Source organism: Aulonocara sp. 'chitande type north' Nkhata Bay, linkage group LG11 (genome assembly GCF_057382095.1).
Source record: "Aulonocara sp. 'chitande type north' Nkhata Bay isolate Kocher_YH1m ecotype deep benthic linkage group LG11, A_spYH_male_GT1.1, whole genome shotgun sequence".
NCBI lineage: Eukaryota > Metazoa > Chordata > Actinopteri > Cichliformes > Cichlidae > Aulonocara > Aulonocara sp. 'chitande type north' Nkhata Bay.
In genome coordinates this window covers 19,554,733-19,573,462 of record NC_141354.1, presented here as the reverse complement: position 1 = coordinate 19,573,462, position 18,730 = coordinate 19,554,733, and the positions used below count along the sequence as shown (strand labels likewise).

Genomic DNA, 18,730 nt, shown 5'->3' with positions numbered 1-18,730 from the left:
TGAGTTAACACAAAGTTTCCCAGCTGACTATCTAACTGCCAACTATTCCAGAGACGTGAAAATATACAGCATAAAGAAAAGTGTAAGAGACTCAGCAGCAGATTAGAATAACAGTTATACATTTAATAAATCACCAAATGAATCCAAGAAACGAGCAAACCTGTTCCGACAATTTGAATTTGTATTCCCTCAGCTGCAGACTCGCTGCTGTTTAAATGTTTGAAAAGGAAGATTAGATATAAAAAACGTCAAACATAGACTCAGTCTGCCTTCACATTTGATATGAGGCCAGCACGTATAGTGGCCTCAGCAGGCTATTACTGAAATACACGTGCTATATCATAAACTATGATATAAACAGGGAGGTCCTATTAACATGTTTAGTTTTAAAGGACACCTTCCTGCCTTTAGTCTCCTTCATGAGCAGTATTAGTTTTCTTCTAACATCCAGAAGTCTGCACAATGTGTTTCATAGTTTGTAACAAGCCTTTGACAGGTAAACATAACATGACCGAAAAAGCAAAAAAAAAAGCAAAAAAAAAAAGAGAGAGAGTGTTGACATAAGAAGAGAAAATTCTCTCAATTATGGAGACAGGCAAATGGTTCATTTATGTTTGATGTGTGTTTATTCCTCCCTAAATATCGTCGGTGAAGTTCGCCATGCATGTCAGATTTTCCTGCGCATTTTTATACCTCTGCCAACAGAGAGAGAAAAAAAATCACATTCTAACAGACAGCTGGTGCTTAGAATACAGTTGAATAACTATTAAAAAACAGATGATATTTAGATGATAGTTCAGTCTAACACATGTGCCAGTGAACCATTAAACGTCTGTGAAACTATGCAGTTATGAAACGTAACTTTAACCTCAGCCAAACCGATTTGCTCAGTTGTAAATAAAACAGCGAAGTAAACGTGACCCGACAGACAGAACCTGAGTGAATGAAGTCCAGCGTTTAACCACTGAGAGCTAAAACTCAGCTGAGGTTTGAAAGCTGTGTGCCGGTGATTGGACATCAGCCGCTGATAAAGCTGGCTCGCCTATAAAGTGCTCTGTAAGGAAACGAGCTCCAGCAGCTCTGCGCTCGGGGAAAACACTATATTTACTTATCTTGTGCAGAAAAATGCGCTGACATTGCGTTATATCGAGCACCGGCTGCCCAGTTAAACTGTGACTATCACCAGGTAACTAGGCGTGTTTCTTGAATTAGCAGCAGGTGTTAAACAGCTGACAGATGAGGAGGAGGATGCATGCAGGTAAACTGAGGGTCTGTTGAGCTGATCGCTGGTTTCGTGAGAAAAATGTCAGCTCGTTCTTTATGTTACAGAAGCACAGAGACACAAGACCAGGCGGAAAGAGACGATCGTTCGGTGAAAATGAGAATCTGCGAATGCAACATGTGGAACACGGAGAGTGGAATATGTAAACAAACCGGTTAACGTAACCCCCTCGGTGCACTCTGCATGCTAACTGTTAGCAGAGCTAGTGAAATCTCTGAAAACATCTGAGCACTTTTGCAAACATGTTCTATGTTGACAACCTGACCAGACATACGTCGCGACATTCGCGGCTAAAACACTGTTAAAAGTGTAGCTGGTGACAGAAAAACGGGGTATTTTAAAACTACACCACCACCATTGCTGCTTGTGATTTGATCTGCATTCTGGGATAACTGGCTGCCCCAAGTCTACACAAGCAATCGATTTTCTAGGATCGACCTGTTTTGACTTACTTTGCACGGCAACCAATCAAATGTTAGAGAAGCTGCATGGGCAGCGTTAACCCCGCCCCCTGAGTTTGATGGGTGAGGCTGACAGATAAAATTATTTCATGACGAGAGCCAGGCGTCAGGACTGCCAAAATGAAATAAATAAATATATCATTAAATAATTAATTAAATGTGTCAATAATTAATTAAATGTGTCAATAATTAATTAAAATGTGAAATACATAAATAATTAATTAAATGTGTCAATAATTAATTAATTACATGTGTCATAACTATTTATTTAATTAATTAATTCCAATTTTAATTAATTATTGCCACATTTAATTAATTATTTAATGGTGTATTTAATTAATTCATTATGGCAGTCCTGGCGTTCCATAAAACTTAAGCTCTCCTTAGTATGGCTGGCTCCGTCTCTCCAACAGCGCACTCACGGGCAGCAGCTGTCCCGCCCCCTCGCTCAGTCGCTTAGTGCCTGAGCTTGGATCATACCAATATCAGGGGGGGATTCACGCACAGTCGTAAATTCCCACAGTGTGCACTATGTGCTTCGAATATTGTGTGTACTTTTTGTTTTATACAGTTGTCAGCCAGGCATCTAACTATGAAAAAATTACACTCCAAAATACCCCGGGCTTCTGACAAAACAACCCGGGCTTAAGCCCCGTAAGCCACCCCCACGCTCCGCCCCTGGGTATATATATATATATATATATATTTGTAGGTTGTGTATCCCTGAGGTGTTAATGGGGTTATTGAAAATGTGTATATATGCGTATGTGTATATACGTATGTATGGATAGATAGAAACATATATGTATATATATTTTAAAAAAAAAATACACATGACATATAATGTAATTGCAAGGAGGTATTTCTGTAGTCTATTGATACTAGATAGTGGAAAAGGGGTGGGATTAAATAAGCTTATGCTTCTTCCTGCTCCTTTTTGAACATGAACGTTATTTGGAGTTGTGGTTGCTCGTTTTCCTTTTGTTTTGCTTTGTTCATTTGTCTCTTTTAATTCTATTTTGTTGTACTTTTTCAACATGTTCAAAATAAAGATTCAATCAATCAATCAAATATGTAGGTGACGTGAGGGTTGAGCCTGTCGTATTAAAACCATAAAGCTACACGTGTAACAAACAAAACCCAGATTGTTGAGCTAAGATATGTAATTTGTGTAATAATAATGATACTACTACTACTACTAATAATAATAATAATAGTTCTTGCGGATTTTCCCTGGATTGGAAACATGCTCTGAGGATGGAAAGCTTTCAGCCTGTGCACAGCCGTGGAGGCGCTCAATCCAAGCCACATAAGAGCAGTCTGACCGATTTACACATCGCGTGCGAGCCAACCGCTTCTCGTGACAACGGGACAGATGCTTCTCAGGCAAATGCTGCCTTCACTGCAGGAAGTCTAAGCGAAGCAGCACTGCGCATGCTATCGCACTTCTCTGACGACCGGAGGATGAATTATCCCCTGCTGTAAAACGGTGAGTAAAACTACGACAATGTCTACATACAGTCGCAGGTAGAGTGTGTGGGAGTTTGACACGGGACACGGTGTTTTGTGCGCCTTTTTATTTTTATTTTTTCAAAGGACAGGGTCGCGCGTCCCTGTCGGGGTGTGCGTGCCTCCGCACCAAGCAGACGTCAGTTTGAGTGGGTGCAGGAGTGTGAGCAAGGCACGCAACTGTTCGTGCTGTATGAGTTGGTGATCCACACTGTGTTAAGGCCACTTAATACAGCGTGGAAGTTATTAATCAGTGCTGTTATCTGCTCTTTACTGCATAACAAGCCTGCCAGCCACTGTGTCTCTGCTGTGGAATCACCCAAACAGTTTATAAATGAGTTTCTCCTCGGTGCCTTTCATATGTATCTGCTATCATCTCCTACTTATGTTGGACTGAAGTGATATAATACTTGTGTCAAGCCAGCCTCCAATTCGAGACTTGCAGTCAAGCCAGCCTCCAGTTTGTTTTACGTTCCCTGTGTATTCAAAGTATTACGGGAATGGATGTGGAAACCGGATTTCAAAATAAAAGCCAACTTCGAGTGAATTAACAGATATGTTAAGAACATAATAACATATAATTTAGGCTTTTTTTTTTTTTACAAACTCTAATGTTAGATCTATATGACACAGCCTTGTACCCTAATTGTGCCCTGTCACTATCAAGGCCATCTTATTTTGGATTTCAAAGTAAAAGCCCTGTGAATCTTCATTTTTGAACTACTCTTTCAATGACTTAATAATGCTCTTAAAAGCAAAAGTCGTATTTCCAAATACTATTTGAACTTTATATCAACACTTTCCAACCACAGTCTTTTTACAGTGATACCATATCAATATCAAGTCAGTCTGATTTTGCCTTTCATAGTAATGGCCCTTTGAAATTGTCCATAATTGACTTAATCTTCTAACGATTCAAAATGCTCTAAAATGAAAAATTCTTGTTTCCACAGGGTAATTCCACCTTAGATCAACAGTATACAGCCCCACAGTGATACCATATCAATATCAAGTCATTCTGATTATGCCTTCCAAAATAAAAGCCTTTTTAAATTGTCCATAATTGACCTAACTTTCAGTGATTTCAAAATGTTTTAAAATGGAAATTTCCTGTTTCCACAGGGTAATTCCACTCCAGATCAACAGTATACAACCTCACGATGTTACCATATCAATATCAAGACATTCTGATATTGCTTTAAAAAATAAAAGCATTTTCAAACTGCCCATATCTGACTTGCTCCTGGAACAATTTCAAAATGCTCTAAAATGGCACATTCCTGTTTCCACAGGGTAATTCCACTTTAGATCAACAGTATACAGCCCCACAGTGATACCATATCAATATCAAGTCATTCTGATTTTGCTCTCAAAAATAAAAGCCTTTTCAAATTGTCCATAATTGACCTAACTTTCAGTGATTTCAAAATGCTCTAAAAAGGAAAATTCCTGTTTCCACAGGGTAATTCCACCTTAGATCAACAGTATACAGCCCCACAGTGATACCATATCAATATCAAGTCATTCTGATTATGCCTTCCAAAATAAAAGCCTTTTTAAATTGTCCATAATTGACCTAACTTTCAGTGATTTCAAAATGCTCTAAAATGGAAATTTCCTGTTTCCACAGGGTAATTCCACTTTAGATCAACAGTATACAGCCCCACAGTGATACCATATCAATGTCAAGTCATTCTGATTTTGCCTTCCAAAGTAAAAGCCTTTTCAAATTGTCCACAATTGACCTAACTTTCAGTGATTTCAAAATGCTCTAAAATGGAAATTTCCTGTTTCCACAGGGTAATTCCACCTTAGATCAACAGTATACAGCCCCACAGTGATACCATATCAATATCAAGTCATTCTGATTATGCCTTCCAAAATAAATGCCCTTTCAAATTGAGCATATACGGCCTACTTTTTTGACGATTTCAAAATGTTCTTAAACAGAATTTTGCTGTTTCCACAGGATAATTTCACTTTAGTTCAACAGTATACAACCTCACGATGTTACCATGTCAATTTCAAGTCAGTCTGATTTTGCTTTTCAAAATAAAAACTTTTTCAATTTGCCCATATATGACTTACTCTTGGAGCGAATTCAAAATGCTCTAAGATGGAAAATTGCTGTTTCCACAGCATAATTCCACTTTAGATCAATAGTATCCAACCCCACAGTGATACCATATCAATATCAAATCAGTCTGATGTTGCCTTCCAAAATAAAAGACTTTTCAAATTGCCGATATACGACCTACTCTTTTAAAGAATTCAGAACGCTCTAAAAATGAAACTTGCTCTTTCCACAGGATGAATCCATGTTAGATCAAAAGTGTACATCCACACCATGGTACTACTTCAATTTCAAGTCATTCTGATTTTGCCTTCCAAAATAATGGCCTGTTGAAAATGCCAATAACTTACCTAACTTTCAGTGATTTCGGAATGCTCTAAAAAGGAAATTTTCTGTTTCCACAGAATAATTTCACTTTAAATCAACAGTATACAACCCCACAGAGATACGATGTTAAGATCAAGTCACTCTGATTTTGCCTTCCAAAATAAAAGTATTTTCAAATTGCCCGTAGACGACCTACTCGTTTAACGATTTCAAAATGCTCTTAAATTGAAAGATGCTGTTTCCACAGGATAATTCCACTTTAGATCAACAGTATCCAACCCGACAGTAAAACCATGTAAATTTCATGTTGGTCTGATTTCGCCTTTCAAATTAATGGCCCGTCGAATTTGTCCATATGTGATATACTCTTTCAATTATTTCAGAATGTTTTAAAAATGAAAATTGCTGTTTCAACACATATTGGGTTTTCATTTTGAAAAGCAAAATCAGACTCAATTGATTATGACAGAATTGAATCATAAAGATGATGTAAAAGGAAGCCGAAATTGCCACTAGGTTGTAATTGATAGTACGTTTATATTTTAAGTCTGTGGAAAGATGTCATGGTTGGTTTGCAAGCTGTTTTGTAATTTCTTTATTTAGAATGACATCTTTCCACAGACTTAAAATATAAACGTACTATCAATTACAACCTAGTGGCAATTTCGGCTTCCTTTTACATCATCTTTATGATTCAATTCTGTCATAATCAATTGAGTCTGATTTTGCTTTTCAAAATGAAAACCCAATATGTGTTGAAACAGCAATTTTCATTTTTAAAACATTCTGAAATAATTGAAAGAGTATATCACATATGGACAAATTCGACGGGCCATTAATTTGAAAGGCGAAATCAGACCAACATGAAATTTACATGGTTTTACTGTCGGGTTGGATACTGTTGATCTAAAGTGGAATTATCCTGTGGAAACAGCATCTTTCAATTTAAGAGCATTTTGAAATCGTTAAACGAGTAGGTCGTCTACGGGCAATTTGAAAATACTTTTATTTTGGAAGGCAAAATCAGAGTGACTTGATCTTAACATCGTATCTCTGTGGGGTTGTATACTGTTGATTTAAAGTGAAATTATTCTGTGGAAACAGAAAATTTCCTTTTTAGAGCATTCCGAAATCACTGAAAGTTAGGTAAGTTATTGGCATTTTCAACAGGCCATTATTTTGGAAGGCAAAATCAGAATGACTTGAAATTGAAGTAGTACCATGGTGTGGATGTACACTTTTGATCTAACATGGATTCATCCTGTGGAAAGAGCAAGTTTCATTTTTAGAGCGTTCTGAATTCTTTAAAAGAGTAGGTCGTATATTGGCAATTTGAAAAGTCTTTTATTTTGGAAGGCAACATCAGACTGATTTGATATTGATATGGTATCACTGTGGGGTTGGATACTATTGATCTAAAGTGGAATTATGCTGTGGAAACAGGAAATTTCCATTTTAGAGCATTTTGAAATCACTGAAAGTTAGGTCAATTATGGACAATTTAAAAAGGCTTTTATTTTGGAAGGCATAATCAGAATGACTTGATATTGATATGGTATCACTGTGGGGCTGTATACTGTTGATCTAAGGTGGAATTACCCTGTGGAAACAGGAATTTTCCTTTTTAGAGCATTTTGAAATCACTGAAAGTTAGGTCAATTATGGACAATTTGAAAAGGCTTTTATTTTTGAGAGCAAAATCAGAATGACTTGATATTGATATGGTATCACTGTGGGGCTGTATACTGTTGATCTAAAGTGGAATTACCCTGTGGAAACAGGAATGTGCCATTTTAGAGCATTTTGAAATTGTTCCAGGAGCAAGTCAGATATGGGCAGTTTGAAAATGCTTTTATTTTTTAAAGCAATATCAGAATGTCTTGATATTGATATGGTAACATCGTGAGGTTGTATACTGTTGATCTGGAGTGGAATTACCCTGTGGAAACAGGAAATTTCCATTTTAAAACATTTTGAAATCACTGAAAGTTAGGTCAATTATGGACAATTTAAAAAGGCTTTTATTTTGGAAGGCATAATCAGAATGACTTGATATTGATATGGTATCACTGTGGGGCTGTATACTGTTGATCTAAGGTGGAATTACCCTGTGGAAACAAGAATTTTTCATTTTAGAGCATTTTGAATCGTTAGAAGATTAAGTCAATTATGGACAATTTCAAAGGGCCATTACTATGAAAGGCAAAATCAGACTGACTTGATATTGATATGGTATCACTGTAAAAAGACTGTGGTTGGAAAGTGTTGATATAAAGTTCAAATAGTATTTGGAAATACGACTTTTGCTTTTAAGAGCATTATTAAGTCATTGAAAGAGTAGTTCAAAAATGAAGATTCACAGGGCTTTTACTTTGAAATCCAAAATAAGATGGCCTTGATAGTGACAGGGCACAATTAGGGTACAAGGCTGTGTCATATAGATCTAACATTAGAGTTTGTAAAAAAAAAAAAGCCTAAATTATATGTTATTATGTTCTTAACATATCTGTTAATTCACTCGAAGTTGGCTTTTATTTTGAAATCCGGTTTCCACATCCATTCCCGTAATACTTTGAATACACAGGGAACGTAAAACAAACTGGAGGCTGGCTTGACTGCAAGTCTCGAATTGGAGGCTGGCTTGACACCAGTGATATAATAGAGAGAATCAGGCTCGAATGATTGCAAAAGCACTTTATTTATTATTAATCAGTAGCTTTTTACCCTGGAGCGGTTTCCCATTTCGCACTGACCGTATATTATCACAGTCCAGTGGGTACTTTGTTCACATTTGACCACTCCATAATGTGATTATGTGCCAATTTTTAAAGCAAATTCTTAAGGTGTTCTGTAGCCATAATTATAGCACACACATACACATACATATAGGCAGGCTACATGGCAGCATGCTTTGCAGACTGCTTTATTTCATCTGGTAACAATGCTCCTGCAGATTGCATTTGTTCAACAGACTGACTGATCTGATGTCAGATTATTCCTTTGACTGAATGAATTAAATAGATGAATATCCTTGAATAGACTTTGCTGTGTTACGTTTGTAGGCAGTGCTTTAGTAAAAGCTGTAAGCTTTTGTTTCAGTATTTACGATGTTCTTGTGCATTCTTAGCAGCAGCATAGGAAGCAAGGCCCGGTGATGTGAGGATTATGTCATTTTAAGCCCTGTATGGACTCATTTCTATGACAGTTGCATGCAAGAAAAGGCTGTTAGAGGGGGTGGGTGGGTAAAACTCAGTGATTTGCATGTGCATTAAAGCGTGCACACTTGTCATGTGGACGTTAACACGCCTGCTCGCCCTTTTCTGTCTGCAGCTCCGAGAAGAGAGGTGATGGCGGGTGCTCAGGTCACCGTGTCTTCAGAGGAGGTCATGACTGCGAGGGAAGAGGAGGGAGAGCACAGCAGTACTGAGCAAAAATCTCAAGTCCTCTTGCACCTGCAGCCCGTCCTGCATGGGTAAAGTGGCTCGTATTAATATAAGCGCTTTGTTTGTGTGAAGAGCACAGTGATCTTTGTGTTAAACAAATTATGTGAGATACATCTGTTGTTTAATGCAGACTTAATTCAAAGAACACAAAATCAGGCAGGTATACAGAAGATGACCACATCCTAAAGTGAGACACCTTAACAACTATATTATATTTAAAGGCAACCTTTCCAACTCTTGCTAAATAAATACAATGAGCATAAAAGGAAACTGAAGTTATTGTTATTTCACTGTTGATTCTTTTAGCTAACAGTCTTTGAGTTTCAGTATGGATGCATTCACAGATTGAATAGAATAGAATAGAATAGAATTCAACTTTATTGTCATTGCACATGCACAGGTACAGGGCAACGAAATGCAGTTTGCATCCATCCAGAAGTGCTTTAGTGATATAGATATATTACAATATATATTAGCAATAATATAGATATGTGAGTATATTACAGAAATGGGTCTATTATGGTATGTTATAATGTACACGGTATGAAGTATGTTGTGAATATTCTATAACTATAAGTATGTACAGGCTGTAGTGAGTACAAGCTATGTACAGGATATGGACAGGATATAAATATGAAAAACTATACAGAATATGAAATAAATAACTTTACAGAATCTGGGATATACAGCTATACAGAAATGGGAACTATGCAAGTTGTAAACAGTTGTAGGATTAAAAATTATCGAATGTACAGAATGATTATTTACACAGAGCTATACAGTAGTGCAGTTAAGATAAGTGAGATATAATTCCTACAGAGGCTATATAAAGTGCTAGTGGTTGTGAGTGGTGGTTCAGTCCATGTTATTATTGTGTGTTTGAGGGTACAGTTGTCCATTGTGGTTGTGTGTATGTTCAGTCCATGTGTTAACGTGGGTCAGATGTCAGGAGGCAGAGTTCAGGAGTCTGACAGCTGTGGGGAAGAAGCTGTTCCGGTACCTGGTGGTCTTAGTCCGGAGGCTCCTGTAGCGCCTCCCATTGCCATAAAAAGACAGATTTTTGGGGGGGAAAATGTCATTGACAGGCATACCATCATGCAGGCTGACCTTCCTTTGACTATAGTAAAAAATCTTCCTTTATTATGCACTGAGTAGCACTGGTGGCTGCCAGTATTTTTATTGTTTGGAAATGTTTGGCTTTAGTTGATTTTTTTCTTAGTTTCAGTGTTAGTTTTAGACTTCTTAAATTATTATTGTATGGAGGCTGAGATTCTTGTAGACATCCAAAGTCTCAATAAAGACGTCATCAATGCTTTATCAGGCAAATTGTAAAAGTTTTTTTAAAGCAAACTAACAAATACTGACACTGAGGATATTTCCTCTATAAACAATACAAATGCTTTACAGTCCCACATAAAGAGTGACATCTGGTCGTTCTGTGTATACATGCAGCCAACTTGCACGCATTTTAAGAATATTTCCAAGGCTTGCGTGCAATAAATAATTATTTTATATGTGTGGATCTGTCGCCCTCTGCAGGATGAATGATGACATTGCAGACACTGGCACTACAGTCCTGGCCATAGAGACGCATCATGGTGAATGACACAAAGACATTGCAACTAATTGCTGAACTGAACCTTTCAAACACACAGCTTATTCAGTCTAACCGATGCAGTAAACGGAATAATGAATCTCTCAAGCTTCACTGTCATGTAACAGATATACACGGAGAGTATTGACAAACCTCCTGGGGTGTTTGACGATTCTGACTTTCATTACTGCAAATGCACACTGTAATGCCGCTGCAGGCGGTCATGGCGATGTTTGTGTTCTGTAACGTTTAGATGACAGTGAAGCAGATGGAGATGAGGTCGAGTATGGCTACCCCATCACTTGCGGAGACAGCAGGGCGGTGCTGCTGTTTAAGAAGTTTGTGTGCCCCGGAATCAACGTCAGATGCGTCAAAGTAAGTTGATGTTTAGTGTGATCGTTTAATTATTACCTTATTATTACTGCAAAATTTATTTTTGAAAACCTTTCTCCGCGATGGCATTTTGGTCCCTTCTGTCTTATTACTCTCTCAGAAACATAATGTGTGCTGTCCTCCCTTTTTTTTTTTTAACAGTTCAATGACGAGCTCATCAGTCCTAAGCAGTTTGTGCATCTGGCAGGGAAAGCTACTCTAAAGGACTGGAAAAGAGCCATCAGGCTGGGAGGAGTAATGCTCAGGTAGACTCATATAACTTCTTTTTGTCTGCTTTTTGTTGTAGAGCGGCGTACAGCTAAAGTCTCACTCATATAATTTGCAGCTGCTTGGAGTCTGTCAGGGTTTGCCGGTGCATTCCAGAGGCAGTCTGTAAGTGGCATTATCATGATAGCAGGATCAAATAGCACGGATGCAAGCTGCCGAGAAACACTTCTCACCTCTTTATCATGTTTGCGCTTGTTGTTGGTATTACTGTGAGATGGTACACAAAGCTCAAAAGGCCCTATCTGTTCTTTTCATCTTCATTCCTCCAGAGGCCAGATCAAGGCACTCTGTGTCGAGCACACCGCTGAGAAGCTATCAGGAACTCACTGGAAATTCAGTCCTAACATCCCCCCGTAGCTACGTAGCGTAAATATTTTCCTGGAAACTTTGCAGTGTTAACCTGGCTCTCCCCGTGCAGGAAAATGATGGACTCCGGCCAGATAGATTTCTACCAGCATGACACCCTGTGCAGCAACACCTGCCACAGCACTAAATTTGATGTGCTGATCAGCAGAACGCGGCTTCCTCCTGGGAACTCGGTGCAGCCGAGCCTGTCGTGTCTGGCTCTTGACCCTGTTGGAGGGCAGGTGTCTCCCGTGACAGGTAGATTTCAGTTGGCATTCAGTTTGCTGCTTTTTTTTTGCCTCCCACATATGCTTGGGCTGCTGCGGCATCACTCAGGAAACAGAACCTAAACCCTTTGGAAACCACTTGAACATTTACAGAAAAGAAACACAGCCTTAGGGGTTTTTTATTTTTTGGAAAGTAGTGAACGCTTTAATAAGCTTGACGTTTAAATATAAACATCAGCAATAAAAAGTTTGCTTTTAATGTTTACCTCACCACCGCACAGAAGAAAATAAAATCCAGAGAGGAGTGGTCGCATTATGGGTTTCACTGCATTTTGTTCCCATTTCAGAAGATGCACATAAGGCGGCAGAGGTGCAGGAGAGTTTGCAGGATAGGATTAGTGCAGCAGCAGAGTGGAGCAACGGTCCACGGAGGCTTCTAAACCCTGTAACAGCCAATGGACATGCTACCAAAAGAAAGCTGGCTGACGTACCTGGTAATTATAAGAACACGTGCATACACTGGGGTGCTTGTTGAATAGATTAATAAACTGCATAAGGCAGGTACGCCCTATTTTAAATAAAGATAACACCCAGATAATTACTGTTCAGCGGGAAAATCTGTGCACAATCAGTCACTGTTGGAACCGGGAAAGCAGATGGCATCTCCTTTCATGATAGCCCACACAGCAGCAAACCGCTCACCTCTACTGCTCCACTTTGGGTGCTTAAGCAGTCGCCACATGGGTATATGCTCTGTTTAGAAGCCATTTAGTGGCTTACTGCAGTTTTGGGCACAGCACATGGAGCATGTGCAAGTCACATGTTTAACTGCAAATGTCTGTCAGGTTATATGCTAGAATATGTCCTGTAGGCTCCGGCATCATGAAGGTTTTATTTACTCCTGGCATGTGTTACTTTTCCATCTGTTAAAGGAAATGTTTCTTAGAAATGTTTGACTTTAAAAGTTTCAATGCTATCATGGGTGGAGGCACAACTTCAGCCCACAGATCTTCAAGAGGTTGTATGTCTGTGAGCCCTGAAACCTGCCCTGAAGGGTTTAAATGAGTCATCCTGCAGTCCATTTGTCCCTTGTGTCACACCTCTTGCAGCATCAATTGTTTGACCCCTCCACCAACACTGAACCTTTGAATCTGCAGTTGTGCCATTCCTGCAGACCGTCCTTAAAGAGCTGCTGACCCCATCTGACATTTCTAAGTGCCATTCTAACCAAAACTTTGATTTAAGGGTGTTTTAAGTGACCTTATCAGGTGCTCTTTAAAGTAGATGACAGTAGATATCGATGCATCTTTAGCCTAGAGATGCATCGATATTGGTACTGTGCAAAAGTCTTGACACACCCATCGTTTCTTTATATTTTGCTAGGACAAAGGGAAAAATGTGCCGAGATTTACTAAAATGTCAAAACATACATTGAAGTATAGTATATAAGTCAAAAACAGAGTTTGTAAAGTTCTAACAAGCTTGTAAGTCAATATTTGGTGTGACCACCTTTAATCTTCAACACAGCCTAAAACCTCTGATTCAAGCTTTTTTCAACTTTTCTTTAAGTAGTCTCGAGGAGGTTCTGGGCTCTGGGGAGGCCGATCCATGACCGATAGTGTTCTGTTGTGCGTTTGGTATCACTGTGATGCTGAAACATGAAGCCAGTGTTAGTCAGATTCTTTCCACATGGTATTACATAGCGGATCAAAATCTGATGGTGTGTTTCTGTGTTCAGAATTCCATCAAGTTTGTTGACACGATCTCCAACATTTCCATGAACCATGACAAAACCTTTCAATAATACTTTGCATATCAAACCGTGACATCTTTGGCATCTTCCATAAATCTAACACAGGCTGCTTGTAATAAACTCCATCAAGATACAATTTAAAATGAGTTCTTTGTCACGTGTAATGTTTTTTTTTTATGCTTGAAAGATTCACAGGTCAATGTTAAACGACTTAACAAACAAAAGAAACATTCCACTAAAATCAGGTCAGGTACAAGGACTGGACTGAAAAACGTTTGAAAGACCTTCAGAAAACCTGGACTTGAACTGCTGCTCGCTTTAAAAATATTTTAAAAAAGTCTAGTTTCCTTGGAAGCAAAATAAAACGAAATAAGGAGTGGCTCAGCAATTTTGCACGGAACAGTTTGTGCCGATTTAAAAAGGTAAAACGTGTGGTGGTATTTTACAGATGGTTTTAATAATAAGAATAATGTTCAATATTGATATCTGAATTTTTTTACTTTCTAAAAATAGGTATAGGTATCGGCTCCAAATAAATTGTCAGGCTCTCAGTCCGGGTCCTCAGTAAAATAGCCTGAGATGGTTTAGTGAAGGGCAAATTGAAATGTGTCACAGCACATGGAGTGCTGCTTGTCATAGGGCTTAAAACATATAGCCAATTCACAGCTTACACCTCTACTCCTCTATCAGCTGCTGAAGAAATGCGCTGCTTCTCTGTAATGCACGATGTAAAGAAATGAATGAATTAAACTTCGGAGGGCCTTAAACGGTATTTGGAATATCTTCACCAGACATTCTGCATTTATCTCGACAGATTTTAAGCAAACATGAATTTGCATGCATTTCATATCAAGCATCTTTGACATTTTTACCACTTTCATGCGCTTGACTTGTTTTCCTTTTCTTTTGGCAGATCTCCAGTAATTCTTCATTCACTCTCAAATTCGCCTTGCCCTCCTTTCTCTCCTCTTGGAGCACCTCTTTTCTGACCCATTTTCACACTCTTTTGTCGTTCCCTCTGTCACATATTTGACATCCTCTCTCCAACTGCTGCATCACTCCTATTTCCTTTATCTCTGTATATTTGTTCCCAGTGTTTATCCAACCCTGACATATTCTGTTTCTGTTTTTCTTCTCTCTTTTCTTCCTCTTTCAAAGCTCTGACTCTCTCCAAATTTCACCTCCAACCCTATTTTTCTTGCTGCCTGTCCCCACAGCAACACAAAGCATTGTATACTTTTACACAAACTAACAAAACGAAAGGACAAACATGCACACACTTGCATAGATTTCTTGATATCCCATTATAACGCCCTACCTATTTGACCTCCTGTAGACGGGGTGTTGACTCTGTGGAAGGGTGTGGCAGACTGCGGGATGATGGGGGAGGTCCTATCCAGCCTCCAGAATGAACTGTTCAGCACTTTTAAGCGGGTGGAGCTTCGCAGTGAGAACGGAAACCTGCAGGAAACAGGTAAGTGCCCACAGTGGTACCCATCTAACCTCTGGACTGTGAAAAATGATTCAGTGTTGATGTTAATAAAACGTCAGCTGAGTCAAAACTTGAAAAATCAGGTTTCAAAAAGATTTTCAATAAAGGCCCCGCCAGCTAAATCTTTGAAAATTCATTGCTATTGATTTTGCAAACAGCTGACTTCATTGTGGACAAATCATTCAAAAGCCTTGTAGCTGACTCTTGATTATTTTGTTAGATGTCATGCTGCTTAATTCCTTGTGTGAGATGTTTGGGCTTTTGGATTCGGTGAAACAAGCCACAGACCTGAGGCGCAGCCAGACTGAAAAGAAAAAGATCCATAACAGTGTTTATGGTGAGAAAGCATTCAAAACTATCACGCGGCACATGCAGAGATACCCCGATGAAGCGAATTAACGATAATTTTCTTCTTGTGTAGACTTTGATGAGCTCTCGGAGGACAAGGGGAAGCAGAGCTGTGATAAAGGGACATCTAAAAAAGCCGCATCACTAAAACACCCTCGAACTCAGCGTAAAAGCAAGACGAGCAGCCATCCCCAGAGCTCGCTGCCCTCTGTCAAATCAGCCACAGCGATCCAGCCTCATTCTATCACAGGTTTATGTGCTGCATCTTACCCTCATCTCACAATAAACCCTCAGCTCTTTGCCCATTTCTCTGCCTACACCAGCCAGCGTTGTCATGCTGAAACTGGCAGGACAGACAGGGATGTCCACAGTGCCACGCTGGAGGGGGACCGAGAGATCAGTGAGGCAGACAACCAGGAGGAGTTTCATGGGCTGGGAAGGGAAGGCAACAAGAGAAAGGACACATCAGGGATCCACAAAGAACCTGGACAAGGGAGTGTAAAGTTTTGGGAGGGATCTCATGTTAGAAGGGACGAGGTGACAGAAGGCTTGCACGACATTGAAAAGGTGATTATGGGGAGAAAGGCATCAAAGAAACATAAAAGTAAGTGAGGCAGACGACCCCAGAGGGATTCTGCGGGACTAATTGAGGGAATGTGCCGGGAACTGAAAGAAGACACGGAGCGGAGAAACAATTAAAAACAATATGACTTTGTCAAACTCTACTTTTTCCACAGTGAAATATGCAGTACAGACAGCGGTTAGTGGGGTTGTCTTCTCACACAGACGCTTTTTAATGTTCTTAAATGGAAATGCTGGATTTTACAGCATCAGAGGTAATACAACTGAAATGACTCGTCGATTAAGTGACCGACTGTCCCAAACCATTGTTCGAGTCATTATGGGTGTCATAATATGCCCTATTTTGCAATACGAAGATTTATTACTGCTTTTTGAGATTTTATATGACACCAGCACTTAACAGAAAAAATCATTGACATTTCAGGTGACAATGAACGTGTGCTGGTCTGGTTGTTTTTTTTATTATTATCACCCACATAGTATCAGTGTTTCCAATCCTTTACAAGTCTGCCGTCTTTGATGACACTCTTCCTCTAGCTGAACACTGTCACTAATTAATGATAGATTTTTTTAGCAACTTGTAAAATACTTATTTTGTTACTTGTGTTTTGCGATTTATATCTTTTAGATTTTGTGAAATATTTCTCACTCAGGCTGTGATTAGGATTTGACCACCTGCAGACACATCCTGCCTGAAGATGTATGGCTCCCAGTTTCTAATCACGCCCCTTACACTGAGTACTAACAAATACAGAATCTTGCAGTAACTATCCCCTTGCTAGTTAAAAGTAAGAAGGGAGAAATAGCCATCAAAATGACCTTGAGCGATAATGAATGCATTTTGAATAAAAACCTTCGCATTTTGAATTTTTAACAGCAGCAGCGTGTGAGTTTTCTTCAAGCGCTAACTTCACACCACTCAATTTACTGATCCTTTTTAAAGTCAGGGCGTTGGTGGTTAATCTACTGACCGTACAGGCAGGAAGCCAATAAATTGCGCACAGAGGTCATTGTTTATTCAAAGTTTCCCTGCTGGTTTTAATCTCAGCGGCTTCATTCATCTCATTACTTCTCACAGTCAGATTGTTCTAACGTCTCACGCGGACACCTGTTACCTTACTGACCTCCTCACAACAGAAACGAGTGTATTTGAACAGCTTATCAGCCTGCAGAGGAGGAAACACTGCTGCTGTGAGTTCCCTGATCACTGTGTTGGACTTGCAGTTTCTTTTTGACAGCCGGTGGAAATTGTCCTGTTTTTTAAGGTATCGCCGGTTTGACTGACCGATCTTCAGCGTTTTAGGCCACACACAGTGAAGTACAGTAGCCTTCTCATGTTTGCCTCCCCGTTGCGTTTCGCTGTTTGTTTGCTTTTCGAGCTGCATGCCGAGGCCGCGTGATAGACGCTGATGATTTGCCTTTGACAGCTTCTCTCAGAACTCTGATGATATGTTATTATCAATTCATGCACAACACTGCCTGGGCAGATGTAGTTGTTTGTGAGGCAACGTGAGTGGCAGCTGATAAAATGACTTTCATCGTAGTGCGGTTCTCAGCATCTCCGCTGACACCTGTCCTGCTGTTGGATTATTCGAACAGTATTTTGCAACATTCTATTAAGTTTAACACAAATTAAACTATAATGGAGAATTCTGAGCTTGTTTATATAAATTGCTGCTCTGTGGCTCGAATACTTGGAAGAAAAGCTCTGCTGTGCATCACGCAGGTGTAATTAGAATTGTTAGCCTGACATATATTGTGCTCCTTTGGTTAAATTAAGTAATCGGCTGAGCGTCGTATCATTCATCTGTCATTCCGGGCTAACGGCATTAAAGTCTGCAATGTGCTCTCATGTTTGGACTTAGATGCATCTCTGTGGCCACCTTTAATTTAATCCACGGCCTTAGTGCTCACACATCGCAGCAAAATGAATGATGATTAGCCTGCTTAATGGCATCTTGATCAAATTGGGGGTCCTGGAGCAGCAGCTAAACGTGTCAGCTTTTAACCTGAGCAAGAGCGACTGTCACATCAGCACTTACGCAAGACGTTTAGGCTGGGAAGAAAAAAGCTGTAATCAAATACAAGTGCACACGTTGCTGGATGGAAAGAATATCCAGGAATTCATATTCAAATACACAACTTGTGTTTTCACACACACCAGACAGGACAAGCAAGACAACCAGATATGCATTTATATGTATCAAAGTCACGGTGGGGTTCTTACCTCTTTCCATGTAGTCGCTCCATCTGTGTTTTATATTTCACTCTGCATGATACCTGATTTCTGCCGTCCATTATATCAGGTGGACTCCAACAAACACAGCCAGCTGGGGTTGGAGAGAAAATGTAGTCTCATTAAATGCAAGTTCAATGCACACAACATGACAGACCACATAATTTATGGAGAGATATGCTTTGCACCTGTCATGGGTAGGCGTGAAGGCATGCTTACCTGTCTGTCTTGTGTGAGTATACGTCTTACCTCAGCTGTAAAACAGTCGCTAACATGACAAAAAAAATCTTTTTTTCCAGGATAGTTTGTGCATTACTTGATTCATTAGTCCTCAGGTTGCTGATATGATTTTAAAACATGATTTAGCATATTTAAACAGGAGTGAAATTAAAATGTT

The 18,730-nt window shown here is 39.4% G+C and overlaps 1 protein-coding gene across 1 annotated transcript; it reads left to right on the top strand.

Moving 5' to 3' along the window:
• The first annotated feature begins 2,605 nt into the window (after window positions 1-2,605).
• LOC147318818 (glucocorticoid modulatory element-binding protein 1-like) lies at window positions 2,606-17,214 on the top strand. The gene is made up of 10 exons (XM_086310944.1): window positions 2,606-3,232; window positions 8,984-9,125; window positions 10,636-10,694; window positions 10,944-11,065; window positions 11,225-11,328; window positions 11,769-11,953; window positions 12,270-12,416; window positions 15,012-15,149; window positions 15,388-15,504; window positions 15,589-17,214. The coding sequence occupies exons 2-10, from the start codon at window positions 9,001-9,003 to the stop codon at window positions 16,125-16,127; spliced, it is 1,536 nt and encodes a 511-aa protein (XP_086167070.1). The 5' UTR covers window positions 2,606-3,232; window positions 8,984-9,000; the 3' UTR covers window positions 16,128-17,214.
• The last annotated feature ends 1,516 nt before the right edge of the window (window positions 17,215-18,730 follow it).